The following is a 14,598-nucleotide window of genomic DNA, read 5'->3' as shown; positions in this document are numbered from 1 at the left end:
GAAAGCCTAACAACTTTGCTGCTCGATTGGTGACTTCGAGGCAATTGGTGTCAAAGCTTATGGTCGAAAGTGACTCCGAGGTCTTGAGTGGGATTTAAGCAGGATTAGGAATGTCCATTAAGAGAGTAGAAGAAAGAAATGCGTGAGGATTTTAGGGAGTAGCACATAGAATGACACCTTCTGACGTTTAGCGTTAAACCACTAGTCGAGCACCAACGAACCAGAGTGTCTAGGTTAGATTGAAGGGAAATATAGTTGATAGGCGACAATATAACGTTGCACAGAGCAAAGGAGGGGGGGGGGGGGGGGGAGGTCGTGTGGGGCCAGAGGGCGGGGGAAAAGGGAGCGCGAAGTGCAACCGTCAAAAGAGACGCGGCAAGATCGGTTGGAAAGGTAAGAAGCAAGCCATAAAACAATCACGAAAGCTTTCTCTAAGCATTCATATAATAAAAGAGGAACTCGAAATTATCCAACTCCAAGTAAGCAAAATTTCTTAACTCCTAGGGTGCCTACTTGCCTTAAACTTATTCTACATAAATGTGTGTTTGGATTCGAACTTTGCCCGCTGCCGTAGACTTATGACTTGCACACCTTCGTGCGTAACAGTAATGGAGCTGCAACACAGTCTCATTGAAAATGTAATAAGTGGAAAGTTCCAAACACGGAAAGTTCATTACACGGACTTATATGAGGCAATATGCATATAACAAGTCCGATGCGCGATGTCGCACGCAGAAAAGTTCGGAAAATCATACTTTTGCGATGCGTAAATTAGAGTTTGTTGCGTCATTTGCAATATGGCGGCACTTCTCGTTTTCGACAGTTATTGTTGAATGTAATTAATTTGAATGAATTCGTTTTGAGAACTGCGGAAGGCACTATTTGCGTTCCAAGTGCTAATTATTAATGTCACTTGCATTAGTTCAGACGATGATCATGATAGAACAGAAAAACTCATTGAACTTCTCATGAAATGAAGATTATCGTAAACGACGGTATGCAATTCAATCGGCAGACGATAGCCATGCATGCGACAGGGATGAGATCCAGTCACAATAGAAAACAGTCAGCAGAGAATAGTTAAAGAAGTAATAAATCCGTAGATTGGAGCGCAGAAAATGATCAGCAAAAACAGAAAGAATGACGTGACGGCTGCATACCATGTAACTGCATGTAGTTCTTATTTCAAACTGATGAACAATGTTTGCAAAGGTTGGTACCATGAATAAAAGTTGATTTAAGTATTTTCCGATTTTTAAGGTTTGGAGTTTATTTATCTGTCCTAATATTTTGACCCAACCTATAAAAGAACTGTTTTGCAATAGAACTTTATGGTGAATTAAGGCAAAATGTCTGTTTCTTGATACCAATAAATGAATATTCTATGTCAACTGATGGAATGGAATTAAGTTCTCAATTCAAAACTAAATAAAATTGTCGATAAGCAACCTAACTAATTGCTCCGTTGGCATGTAATACTAAGTCAAGATATCAGCGTTTCATTACGAAACCTACGTGAAGCATCACAAAATACATAATACTAAGTACTGTGCATCGAAACAATTCAATGAATCTGCGAACGAAATGACTAGTATCAGTAATGTGGGTGCACATGCCGTAAATAAATGCTGTAAATTTGCGATGATATGTTAAAATGAATTTATAGTAACTATTGTTTCTTTCAATTGATACATTCGCGTGCGCTATTTAAATGTTAAACAGATTCAACAAAATGCAATTGTTGTTCCTCCATAAATCTAGATTGAACACAGCGAAACAAAAGAAAAACTGGGGTTTAAGAACTTAAACGCATAACTACCTAAGCCTTGAAGAAGGGAGTAAGTAGCTCTCGAAATATGTACTTATTTGTGAGAATAAAAATTTACAAGCATCGGAAACGATAACTAATTGAAGTTTAAATTATTCGATGCCAACATTTCCGAATATACTCCTTGTCGCTTCCACCTAAACCCGTCAAGAGGCGGAGGAAAGTGATGGATTCCCTCGTGTTCATAGTTGTTTCGGAGGGGGAAATAGGGAAAGTTTAACGAAATTAGGTCAATCGTGCAATTTTGGAATGATTTTCACCAGGGTTCGGTTTTCTCTCTCCACGACCCTGTTTTCATCAGTTACAGTAACCATCGCCCAGTTGGTGACAGGTCAACTAAAAACAAACAAACATTCAATGTCGTTAAAAATAACAAGTCGGAATACCCGAAGCTCGCGCTTCGGGTATAAAGGTTTTGTGTTCATCCTATCTAAGAAATTTCAACGCACATTTTTCTATCCGTATACAGCTGCAAAACTGCGAGCCATACGTACATATTACAGCCGTAGATATTACGTTCATCCTAAACAAACAAACTGCCTATTTCCGAATACTGTACACATATAGGCACGTATATAAATTGATCGTACCCATATTTCCGATTTACTTCTTATATCTATCTGAATTAGGCACTACCCGCAAAGTCCATTAGCACGCATATACTATATACCTACATACACACATGTCTCGTTGGAATAATTGATATTCATATACAAATGACTAAAAAACTAAAACTAAATAATCCATTTCCACCCAATTCATACGAACTTACTTCGTTGTGGTATTGACGAATTGATATATGATATGACGTCGGGCAGGTTGTAGAGGGCACGAAATTCACAAAAAATTGTAAAGTTTTACCCCCTATAACTTTGTTAATAATAGTTTGATTTTCTTCAAACTTGACTGAATTATGCACCATGTTCTTCATTACACCTATGCTAAATTTTGTACTTCTGCGATGAACATACGGGGAGTGCCGGGTAAATTTCTAAAATGTGAAAATATACTATTATTAACTTTATTTGTGCAGATATCGGAACCGGATATATTTTGAGGCCTAGATTTGATAGAGATGCACTATTGTGATTTTTTTCGCATTTTTCGGTTGGATAGGTTCTGAGAACGAGACTTGTTACACTTTTTGATGGTCATATTTTGAGCCCTCACTCCTCTATGTTTCACCCAATATCAAATATTGGACCAATTTCGAAAAGTACTAATTGAGACCTTTCATTTGATATCCCACATGGCTACATTCTGTGAAAAAAAATTTTGCAGCCTCCGTTCACCTGTATGAGGAGCCCCCCCCCCCCTTAAACTTAACACAAAATGGCGCTAGTTGCTGCATGTAAAAGGAACGGCAGATCACATACTCTTACCAATTTTCGTGACAATTGGTCTAGCCGTTTCCGAATAAATCGGGTGTGACAGACAGACAGACAGACAGACAGACGGACAGACAGACAGACCGACAGACAGACAGACAGACTGGCAGGGACAATCCCCATAGACATCTTGGCGGATGAAGGTCGGCGTCTCTACGACAATATGTATGCAATCGGTGAATCTATTGTACTTCGACGGCAACTAGCACGGCGAGAATCCATCGCAAAATGGCAAAAGAGATGGAACGAGGCACAAACAGGCCGTTGGACCTACCGTATCATTCCACACATTCGAAGATGGATGGAAAGGAATCACGGGGAACTAAGCTACGAGCTAACACAGTTTTTAAGTGGACATGGAGGTTATCGGGCTTATCTTTATCGATTTGGACACGACGAGTCACCATGGTGCCCAAGATGTGGTAACGTGGCTGAGAATGCGGAGCATGTTGTGTTTGAATGCCCAAGGTTTACAGCACACAAAACCTTAAAAATGATCGTGTTAAATTTAAAGTTTCGGAGAAATGCTAAAACATTCACTTCAGGCGACGCTGCAGAGCGGACTCTGGTCCTGTTGAGAAATCAACAAGGATTCTTGACGCATGAAATTAGTCCGAGCAAAACGCTGAATATTCTGGCAACCTCTTTTTACAAAGACTTATAACCTACTTTCCGATAACTATATCGTCATTGCGAGCAGTCTTAATGATCAAGTGTCGATAGTGTAGTCGATTTGTGAATGCATGATTCATCAAACGATTGTCTCATCATCCTACATTTTATGGTGGGAACAGTAAAACGCAAATCGACTACATCTCCATAAGATGCCGAAATTTTATCACTGTCACATCAATCACCAATAAAATATTCTGAGGAACGACTGGCCCACCGCGATTTAAATGATGTCAATTTTGTGAGAAAGAAGAAGAAAATGATCTCACTTATATGATTACCAACCATTACAAATATCAAAGAATCATAAAATCAAGTTGAAACCGCGATCGATAAAGCGACACTAAGCGAGTAAGCGGCTCATCAACCGAGATACTTCGCTTTGGATGAATGTCGAAATGAAGGTCCAGGAAAGAAAACGCCTCTACCATAATTTTCTCAACTGGGAAGCAAAGAAAGTAATCATTGTTACCCAAGCGGTCCATTACAAAGATCTTCACAATAAAGTGGACACTCGGAATATCGAGGAGGTCTGTATGGACTTCAAAAGCCGAACCCATCGCGCACAAAATTTCGGACACTTCTGTGGCGTTGTTGACACGAACATTACTTTCTTTAACGACCGAGTAGCCGCAACGAATAGACGGCGGTATTATTTTGAGCAGATTTTAAAGGAAGAATTTTTTCATCCCCCACTTCCCTTAGCACTGCCGACATTTGAAGCAATTCCACCTGTTAGCGCCACTGAAGTTAACGAAGCAATCAAACCAATGAAATCAGGAAAAGCAACAGAACCTGACATCACATGACGTGACATCACATCTGAGGTCTAGAAAATAAAGAGCTCGGTCCCAACATTGTGTGAGTTCTTCAATCGATTTAATAAATAAAACCATTCAATATGAAGAAAGAAAGTTAGTCCAGCAGAATATACAAATTATCATACGATCCGCATACTATCCCATCAAATGAAGACTTTAGAAGGCATTCTTGGCAATGTGTTCACGACATAGTTCAAACAACCGTAAACCAAGCCAGGTTTATTTAGAGTTGCGGAACTACTGACGCAATACTTATGGATGCTAGAAAAGATGTTTGACCATCTGTCACAAATTTATCTGGTGCCCTCTGCGGTAACACCTGGTGCCAGAGGAACTGGTGGGTTGGCTCATGTCTTTATCAGTGATCATCGAAAAATACCCTCCCACCGTTCTTCCTCGTACTTGTCATGGGTAGTGCCACGCGAGACATCCAACGTCCAGTGACTTATACCCTGGTCTATGCAAATTACATGCGTTTTCCTTGTGTCTCATAACAAAGCAGATGTCGAACACATTGTCCAAAAGTAAACTGATCGCCTCGTGCAACATGGTCTAAGACTGAACCTGAATAAAACGGAATTTTTGGCAGCCGTAGTAGGCCCTAGTAATAGGCGCTTTAACTGTCAGTGCCAGCGACCTGCCGAAAACTGAACTATTTAAATACCTCAGATCAATGCTATCAATCAATAGTGAACCGCGTTATGAAATTACTTCAACAAACGTCTCAATTCCAAAATTTACCGCAGTATCATTCACTTTGTCGCGCTCTATGGGTCTGGTCGCGGTAGTGGAGGCGAAGATGTTGTATTGAACAAGTGGCGTGACACGCTATCATCACCTCCGAAATGAAGATATCCGCGGTCCATATAGGGTTGCACCGATAGTGGAAAAATTGGAAAAGAGGCGCCTTCGATGGTGTGGGCATATAAATTGCGCTGACGAGAATTCACTTGCCAATCAAAAGGTTATCTGAAACAACGGTTGATTGATACGGTAAATAGTGATTTGGAATCCTCTCAAATCCATTCAAATCAAGCACATGACCCAGCAAAATGTTGCAACTGATTAAGATATAGCTATCCGATTTCTAAACATGACAAAGACTAAAGAGGAAGAAGAGCCTTTTGACTTGGTATCTAGGTCGGGCTCATGTAATGGACAGCATGTTGTGGAGATCGATAATCGTAGGGTGGTTCGACGTCTAGACGCCACAACGACCAGGGCCATGGCTCTGCCTGCTGCGGCTGTTTCGCCACAATCTGTGGCGACCCTTCCAAAAGCTGGTACTGGTGTACAACCCTTTACATAGTCACGTATTCTGGGAAACGCTCGATAAATCTTTAGTGCAACAAGTTATCTGCCTCTCTGTTATTTCGTAATAGGAGCGGATTCTTTATCATCTGTTCATTTCCCCTGTCCACTTCATTCGTACCTGAACCTACCGAAGTGGTCGCGCGGTAATTTGAATACCTTGGTGGACTACCTTTCTTCTCCATATTGAAAGGTTTTACTTTTTTATCAGTTAGATGGTGTTCTACCCTCTTCAATAACCCGATTGGAGGACGAGAAACAGCGTTGGGACCGAGCTCTTTGTTTTCTAGAGCTCAGACCTTATGTCATCAAGTTCTGTTGCTTTCCCAGATTTCATTCATTTGATTGCTTCCTCGACTTCAGTGGCGCTAACAGGAATTGCTGCAAATGTCGGCAGTACTTATGGAAGTGGGAGATGAAAAATTCTTCCTTTGGAACCTGCTCAAAATATTTCCGCCATCTATCCGTGGCGGCTTGTCGATCGTTGAGCGAAGTACCGTTATTGTCATCAATGGCACAGAAGTGTCCGATATTTCGTGTGCGATGGGCTCGGCTTTTGACGTCAATACAGATCGCTCTTGATATTCCGAGTGTCCAATTTATTGTAAAGATCTTTGTAATGGATCGCTCAGGTAACAGTGATAACCTTCTTCAACGTTTTAACGTCGAGGAGCTTTCTTTCCGGGATCTTTATTTCGACATCGTCATTCCCAAGCCAAAAAGTTCGAGTGATGAACCGTTTGTCAAACTTGGTAATACCGAGGGTTGCATAGGTCGCTTTATGGATCGCATTTTTGACATGGTTTGATGAATCTTCGACATTGGAAATGGCTGATAATCATTTTCTTCTTTTTTTTAACTAAATGGCATCATTTAATCCGTGGTGGGCCAATGCGTTCCTCATGTTGTTTTATTGGTGGTTTGATTCATAAGACAGCAATGTTGAGATGCGATGGTTTCATAGGGAGCAGCTTTGCATTCAGTGACGGTGACAAAATGCCGGAGTCTTATGAGGATATAGTCGATATGCATTTCACTGTTCCCAGTATATAAAATGTAGGAAGATAAGACGATCGTTTAATGAACCATGTATTCACAAGTACAAGACGTGAATGTCCCTAAAATCAAGACACATCGTCGGACACTCAAACTATTTTCTTTTAACAGCCGTTTTAACGCTGAGCTACTTAATTCCACTTGGTGAGCATCTTTTAGCTGCACAGAAATTTCTGAAATAGTTTTTAAAAAATTCCACAAAAATATCAACATTTAACTACTGTCCCCACGCTCATTCATCTTCCTTGAGCATTCACTGCCAGGTTTGCGTCCTAAATTCTCCGTTTTCAAATCTTTCGCCCGAACTTTTCTAACTGATGATTCATTGCACTTAACCTTTTTGTCCTTTTCGTAGCTATATAAATTTATCAGTAAGTATATCAATTGCTTTTTCGTTATCGTTTTCACCAACAATTCATTTATCTCAATAATTGGTCTATTAATACTGATCAAAATGATGCAATTTACATTTTCAAGTGGGTGAACATAAAAGAACTAAATAAGGCCCCTTGTGTGTGTGTGTGTGTATGGTGGGGGAGAAGCTACAGCTTCTGAGCACTCAGGCCGTGTTAGCCCATTGTACTCGCCTCCCCGTCTAACGGAATATTCCGGATTCGTTAACGTATCGCAGGATTTCCGGTAATGGATGTGATGCTACCCGTCGCAATTGGAGAACAACGGCATCAAAGATCTGATGCCTGATGCGTCCATAGGCGGGGCATTCACATAGGAAATGCTCTGTGGGTTCCGCTTCCTCATTACAGGAGGGACACTTATCATCTTTGGTAATTCCTATTCTGAACATATGCCCAGCTAGTGAATTATGGCCTGTCAGAATGCCCACAATACACTTGCAAGTCCTCCTGCTTTTCGACAGGATAAACTTTGCGGTACGTATGTTCGGTTCTGGCAGGAAAAGTTTGGTGTGTCGAGCAGCATTTAGGCTCTGCCACCTGTCATTATGGGAAACTTCTTCTCAGTTTTTGAAAACAGATTTAGCCAATTCTACTGATACTCCAATTGCTGGCTCCGGTCCCGGCATAGGGGAGATTGACTCCAATTTCGCTAAAGCGTCCTAGATTTTATGTCCATCTATGCCACAGTGACCAGGTACCCAGAGTAGTTCCACTGTATTGAATCTAGACATAGAGTTCAAACGGTTTCTGCATTCCTGAACGATTTTCGAGGTGATCAAAGGAGTGCTCACTGCCCTCAGCGCAGCTTGACTGTCACTGCAGATTGCGATGCGCCTGCCCTTCAACAGCTCGTCAATCACCCAGTTTGCCACCCTTAGGATCGCATAAACTTCGTCTTGAAAAACCGTTGCATATTGTCCCAAAGGAAAAGCCCACTTCTCGTTTTTATTCGACTCCGGCTCCAGAACCCTCTTCTGTTTTTGAGCCATCGGTGTAGAAGACTTCCGTATATCCCGCCACGCATTCCTCTGGGTCTTCCCAGTCCTCTCTACGCTTCAGGGTAACTTCATAACTTCTACCGAACAGATGTATGAGGATACGAGAATCGGAAGGCATTGTAAGAACTGGATTCAGTCCTCCCAGTAACTCTTCCAATGCTCTGTGCCCCTCACATCCGTTGTTTTCCCATAGATCTAATCGAATTAGACTATGAGCTGCTCTCATTGCAGCGCTTTGAATAAATATATCCAGGGGCTGCAAATTGAGTAGTGCATTCAGAGCTGCGCAGGATGTCGTGCTCATGGCACCAGTGATACCCATACAAACAGTTCTTTGCAGTGCGGTTAGTTTACGGTGAAAACCTTTTTGTCTCACCTTAACCCACCACACTACGGATGCATATACGAACATCGGCCTAATGATGGCAACGTATATCCATATTACCACATGAGGCCTGAGTCCCCATGTCGAGGCAAAGGTCCGTCTGCACAGCCCATAAGCTGTGAGAGCTCGTTTCATCTTTACCTCCACATGTTTGTTTCAAAGAAGTTTTTTATCTAGAGTGACTTCCAGATATTTAACTTCTTCGGAGAGTTGAAGGGTAGTACCCCTCATCTCAGGGAGACAAAGTCCATCCAGTTTTCTCCTTTTTGTGAATAAAACCATTGTGGTTTTATTTGGATTAACTGGCAGACCATGTCTAAGGCACCAGCTGTCTATCAAATCAACGGCACGTTGTATATTCCTACACACCGTTCCAAGATCCCGATCAACAGCAAGTACAGCCACGTCATCAGCATAAGCTTGAGCGTGTATTGGCCAATTTTGCAGTTCGCATAGCAGTGAGTCGATCAGCAAACTCCACATACTCCTTTGAGGACTCTGCATAGCGTTGAAGTCTCGTTTCGAACACCTAACGAGCCTCTTATATTCACGTTGTGAGTTCCTGAAATTTAACCAGTCTTCGTTCTTGTTGCTTTTGCAAGCACGATTTAGAAGTCGCCTGGTTGATTTCCTGAGTTTTTGCAGTTCTCGGTTCCACCAAGGAACCGTTTTACCGCTTTGGCCTCGGGAAATAGGACAAGGCTCTTCATAGCACTCCAAAAGTGTGCAGTTCAGAGTTTTCAATTCATCTTCCAGCACCAAAGGAGTCCTTAATCGTCTAGGGAACTGTACTTTATGGCCAAGAAGGTCATTGAACTTTTCCCAATCCGTTTTCCTAGGGTTCCGTCTTTGTACTGCAGACTGTTCACCCGCAATAGTCAGATTGAATTCTAGATATCGTTGATCTGACAGTGAGACCTCGTCTAGCACTCGCCAGTGTGTAATCAACTCTAACAATTTTGGGGTACAGATTGTTAGGTCAATTACTTCGCTTCTTCTCGGTCCCACGAACGTAGGGGCGCACCCTAGGTTTGCAGTCATAAGACCAGCTGAAGCGATGAAATCAAATAGCTTCTCCCCTCTTGGATTGCATTTGCTACTGCCCCAACAAATATATTGAGCATTCGCATCGCAACCTATTAACAGTTCGAGACCACTTGATTCTGCATACGCCACCAGATCCCTAAGCTCTTGCGTCGGTGGAGGATACAAAGAATCATAGGATAAATAAGCGGAGGCAACTATGATGTTTTTCCTCTCGCCACTTATCTGGTATTGTATGATGACCCTAGCTAAGTCCTGGGAACAATATTGTCTCAGCATAGTTGCCTCTAACCGTCTTGACATCAGGACGCAAGCTCTCGGTCTTATGGATCTTTCGTCGTAGAAGATCCTAGCCTCCCTTACTATCCAATGCCACGGATACTGTTAAATCGAGCCCACGGTTCTTGCACCAGAAAGATATAGGGGAAATCCTGTAGCTTTGTCATTCTCGCTGCCAACAGGTAGGAGGAAGCTTTGGCATGCTACGTTTTTCGACATAAACTTAGTCTATTGTCTTATGGAAAACAGTTAGAAGCGTATGCGGCAGTCCGCGTCCCCACACCGTACCGCCAGAAACTCGATCCCCTCGTGATTGATTTCTCTGAGAAAAGCCGTACTTGGAAGTACCGCAATTCCCATGTTCTCATCCACGAATGATCTCATCTCATCCCGCAGAGCATTCGTCTGTTTTCCACTTAGCACCTTAATTGGTTTGCGGTGTCCGGGTTGCATAGATTCGATCACTCGAACTGGCATCAAGTCAGTTCCGTTCACGTCTCTGGTTTCCCTTCCTTCCGCCTGTTCCTTGGAAGGTGTAGGAAAGTTACTAGCAGGATTCACTCTGCAGTCCCTTCCCCAGTCCGAACCCCCATACGGGGGTTCCGCCCCTGTATGCACTATCTTCCGCGCACGTCTCCATTGTGGGAGTTGTGTGAGTCGAAGACCATCATTGTTCTTCGCTCTCAAAATGGAGATGATGCCCTACAGTCTCCTGATATGACTGAATTTCAGTCTATATAGGAAAAAGTGGAGCACCATAGATAACGATTCTTATTAACAAACAACTCAGACGCCCCTATACACAAGAAAAGTTGCTTTGAGCGGGAGTATATATTATTGTAGTTGGTTGCCTCCAATTCCACTATAAAACCATCGGTTGTTCCAAACCGCCGTGATCAATTCAAAAGACATCTTTGTATATTGAAGTTATAGAAGCATCAGAATTGTCTGTTTTGCATGTGCTAGAATAAAGCTATATTCATACTTACCACTACATACTGCATCAGACACAAAAGTAAATACTAGTATTCATATTTGCAAGCACTAAGCGTAGCATGTCCAGCACGTAGCGCGTCAGATATTTGTTGCTATGTACAAATGGAAAACGTACATCGAAGGTTTCTCATATACACAATACCTTTTGCGTTCAGCTTTTGGTGTTCTGATTCGCTTCCTGATAAATTTCAATACTGGAAAAAACCACAATTTAGAAGAAATTCCACTCCGTGCTAATAGACTGGGACGAAGGCGTCACATTGGATGCCACGTAAAATTAAACAAGTCGGAATACCGGGAGAAACTTTCTACGCACATTTTTCCATTCATATATGGCCAAAAACCCAAAATATATAGTGCATATTACAGCCATAGATATTTTACTCACCCTAAACAAACAAACATTGCCTTTTTCCGAATACTGTACATATACATATATGCACTTCCCATATGCATATTTTCGATTTACTTACATATGCAGTACGTATATTGAATACCGCTGAATTAGGTACTTTCCTAAAACTTCATTAGCATATACATATAAATACATATATACATGTCTATGACCCCCCATTCATATGAAATCACTTTGCCCTGGTATTGTCGAATTGATATGTATGATGACGTCATACACGTTTTAGAATACACGAAGTTAATATAAAATGTAAAAGTTTCACCTTCTTTAACTTTGTTAACTATAGATAGATTTCCTTCAAACTTCCCAAAGTTATACCTTATGTTATCTCTTATGCTTGTGCCAAATTATGCACTTCTAGCATGAACTTAGGGGGGGGGGGGCTCCCGCAAAATTTCTACAATATGCTAATATACTATTATTAACTTTATTTGTGTAGATTTCGGAATGGGATTTCGTTTGGATGCATCATTGTGATTTTTTCAGATTTTTCGGCTGGATAGGTTTCGAAAACCAGACCTGCTATACTTTTTGAGGGTCATATTTTGAGCCTAACTCCCCTATATTTCACCCGATATCAAATATGGAACTAGTTTCGCAAAATTACTAATTGAACCCTTTCATTGGATACTTCACATGACCATATTCTGTGAAAATAAAACTTGCAACCCCCTTTCGCATGTATGGGGGGTCCCCCTTAAACTCAACCCAAAAAGAGGCGCCACTTGCTATACGTAAAGGAATTCACAGACCACACATTTTTATCAAATTTCGTGACAATTCGTCCAGCCGTTATCGAATAAATCGGATGTAACAGACAGGCAAACCTTAAAAAGAGGGTGCAGAAGGTGTTTGAAAACATGCATGGGAGCTTTATATTCAATTTCATTTAATTTCAGCGCTTTTGGTTTCGGCATGTCTTCTTTTAGGTAAATAATTATAAAATGGCTTCCTCCTACGCAAATAAAAAATAATTTATGGATACGAAACGCAAATTTTTATTTTCCTTCTCATTAGTTCCGAAACTCTTAAATATAAAATGAAGATAAGCAAATTACGAAACATTTCTTTTTCGGCACAAAGCAACTTTTGCTAACTGTTGGGTCAGTTTAAAAGCTACGTACGAACAGAAGTAGTGAAATGAGTCGCATATGAGTCATGAACTTGTTCCAAAAGGTTTAGATGACGCTTTGGCCCGTGACGCTGTTAAGCCGAAGTTGATTACGTATCTTATTAGGAGGATTTCATAATTAGAACTGGGTGAATATTAGAGCACTTCTTTTCGAAACCGTAGCACTACGCTAGGAATGTGCTACCCGCAATTACTTCATTTTCATAAATTAACTCACGTTCTCACGGACAACTGAGTCAACTGACATCCGGCAAGGATCGCTCACTTCTACCAAAAGTAACCTTCTGTCCTCGAAATTGGCAGTCCGAGCTTGCTGGATGAAAACAAACCATTTGATCTTGTACTGAAATAGTTTCTATTTCATTAACAATTGTATCCACTTTTAACGACTTTCTATGCTATGTCATACTCAATCTCGTGGTTTTTCATTTAAATAAATTAAATTACAATTAATTTCATCATTCGAACAGATTCCTCCATAGAATTATACATCTTGTAACATTGTTGCAATTTAGTTATACACAGTGTGCAGTTGACTCCAACCTTTGGTGCTAGTACCGTTCGGTTTACTTGGCCTTTCCTTGAGCGGCCACGGCTTCCATTGCCTTCCTCACGGTTTCTTCGTCGCCAAGGAATTTCATTGACACCACAGGCTTGAAGTTCTCATCCAACTCATAGACGAATGGAATGCCGGTGGGCAGATTCAGTTGCATGATGGCATCATCAGTCATGTCTGACAAGGAAACGAACATAGGCTGTCAAAAGTGACCTTAAAGCTGACAGTGGCGGAGTACTTACTGTCCAAATGCTTGACGATACCACGCAAGCTATTACCGTGGGCAGCAATGATGATGCGTTTGCCAGCCTTCATCTGCGGAATGATGGTATTATTCCAGTATGGCAGTGTGCGTTCGATAGTCAGCTTTAATGACTCAAACATTGGGAACTCTTCAGGTTTGGGATCGTTGGCGTAACGAGCGTCCTTGACAATGATGTCGTAGTAAGGGTGGCCGGGTTCCATCGGTGGTGGTGGAACATCGAAGCTACGACGCCAGATTTGTACCTGAAATAAAACCGCAACACATAAAGTTAACTCTTCAAAAGCGCAAAAATCTGCACCAAAAATTAATAAACGTTTAATGAAACTTCTAAACTGATGAAGGGAGTTCAAATCACACACGCACCTGCTGTTCGCCGTATTTTGCGGCAGTTTCGGCTTTATTCAAGCCGGTCAAACCGCCGTAGTGCCGTTCGTTTAGTCGCCAGGTCTTCTCAATTGGAATCCCAGTTTGTCCTGATTGCTCAAGAATGGAGTTCAGCGTGACTTGGGCACGGGTGAGAACTGAGGTGTGGGCAACGTCGAACTTGAGACCTGCATCCTTCACAGCCTTACCGGCGGCAACAGCCTCTTCCTTGCCTGTGAAAAAAACCAAACTTTTGAGAAATCCAAGCACTGACTAAAACCAAACCACCAACCCTTATCACTCAAGTTAGCATCGAACCAGCCACAGAAAAGATTCTTCTGATTCCACTCGGATTCACCGTGGCGAACCATAACGATTGTGTATTTTCCTGCCATTTTTGCTGCTCTGCGAAGAATCTATGAATTGAATCAAACTGCTCTTACTGTATACTTTTCACCGGTCAATTGTACACACCTTTTCCAAAGAAGGAATTAAGAAACGTCTAACGAAAAACTTCTCCAACGACTGACCGAGCGCGAAATCTATGATCTCCAAGAGATTTGACCTCTGGCAGTGACAAGGTTGTTCGTATGTAATCCGTCGGCTGTCGACACCGCCATCTGGCGGAATCCGCTACCAACAGCCTTCCAATTGGATAATGTTTTTCACCACA

At 41.7% G+C, this 14,598-nt stretch overlaps 1 protein-coding gene across 2 annotated transcripts; it reads right to left on the bottom strand.

The window, feature by feature from the left end:
- Nucleotides 1-13,079: 13,079 nt before the first annotated feature.
- LOC119650603 (phosphoglycerate mutase 2) lies at nt 13,080-14,556 on the bottom strand. 2 transcript variants are annotated; one of them, XM_038053462.1, is made up of 5 exons: nt 14,400-14,556; nt 14,218-14,341; nt 13,926-14,158; nt 13,540-13,804; nt 13,080-13,474 (listed from the first exon to the last, which is right to left on the bottom strand). In XM_038053462.1, exons 2-5 carry the CDS (start codon nt 14,318-14,320, stop codon nt 13,308-13,310), a joined length of 768 nt encoding a protein of 255 aa, XP_037909390.1. In that variant the 5' UTR covers nt 14,321-14,341; nt 14,400-14,556; the 3' UTR covers nt 13,080-13,307. The 2 variants fall into 2 exon arrangements, with proteins under 2 accessions (XP_037909390.1, XP_037909391.1); XM_038053463.1 differs by having other exon boundaries at nt 14,218-14,330; nt 14,400-14,549.
- Nucleotides 14,557-14,598: the final 42 nt, after the last annotated feature.

Source organism: Hermetia illucens, chromosome 3 (genome assembly GCF_905115235.1).
Source record: "Hermetia illucens chromosome 3, iHerIll2.2.curated.20191125, whole genome shotgun sequence".
NCBI lineage: Eukaryota > Metazoa > Arthropoda > Insecta > Diptera > Stratiomyidae > Hermetia > Hermetia illucens.
The sequence above is the reverse complement of the archived record's forward strand: the minus strand, read 5'-3'. Positions and strand labels throughout refer to the sequence as shown.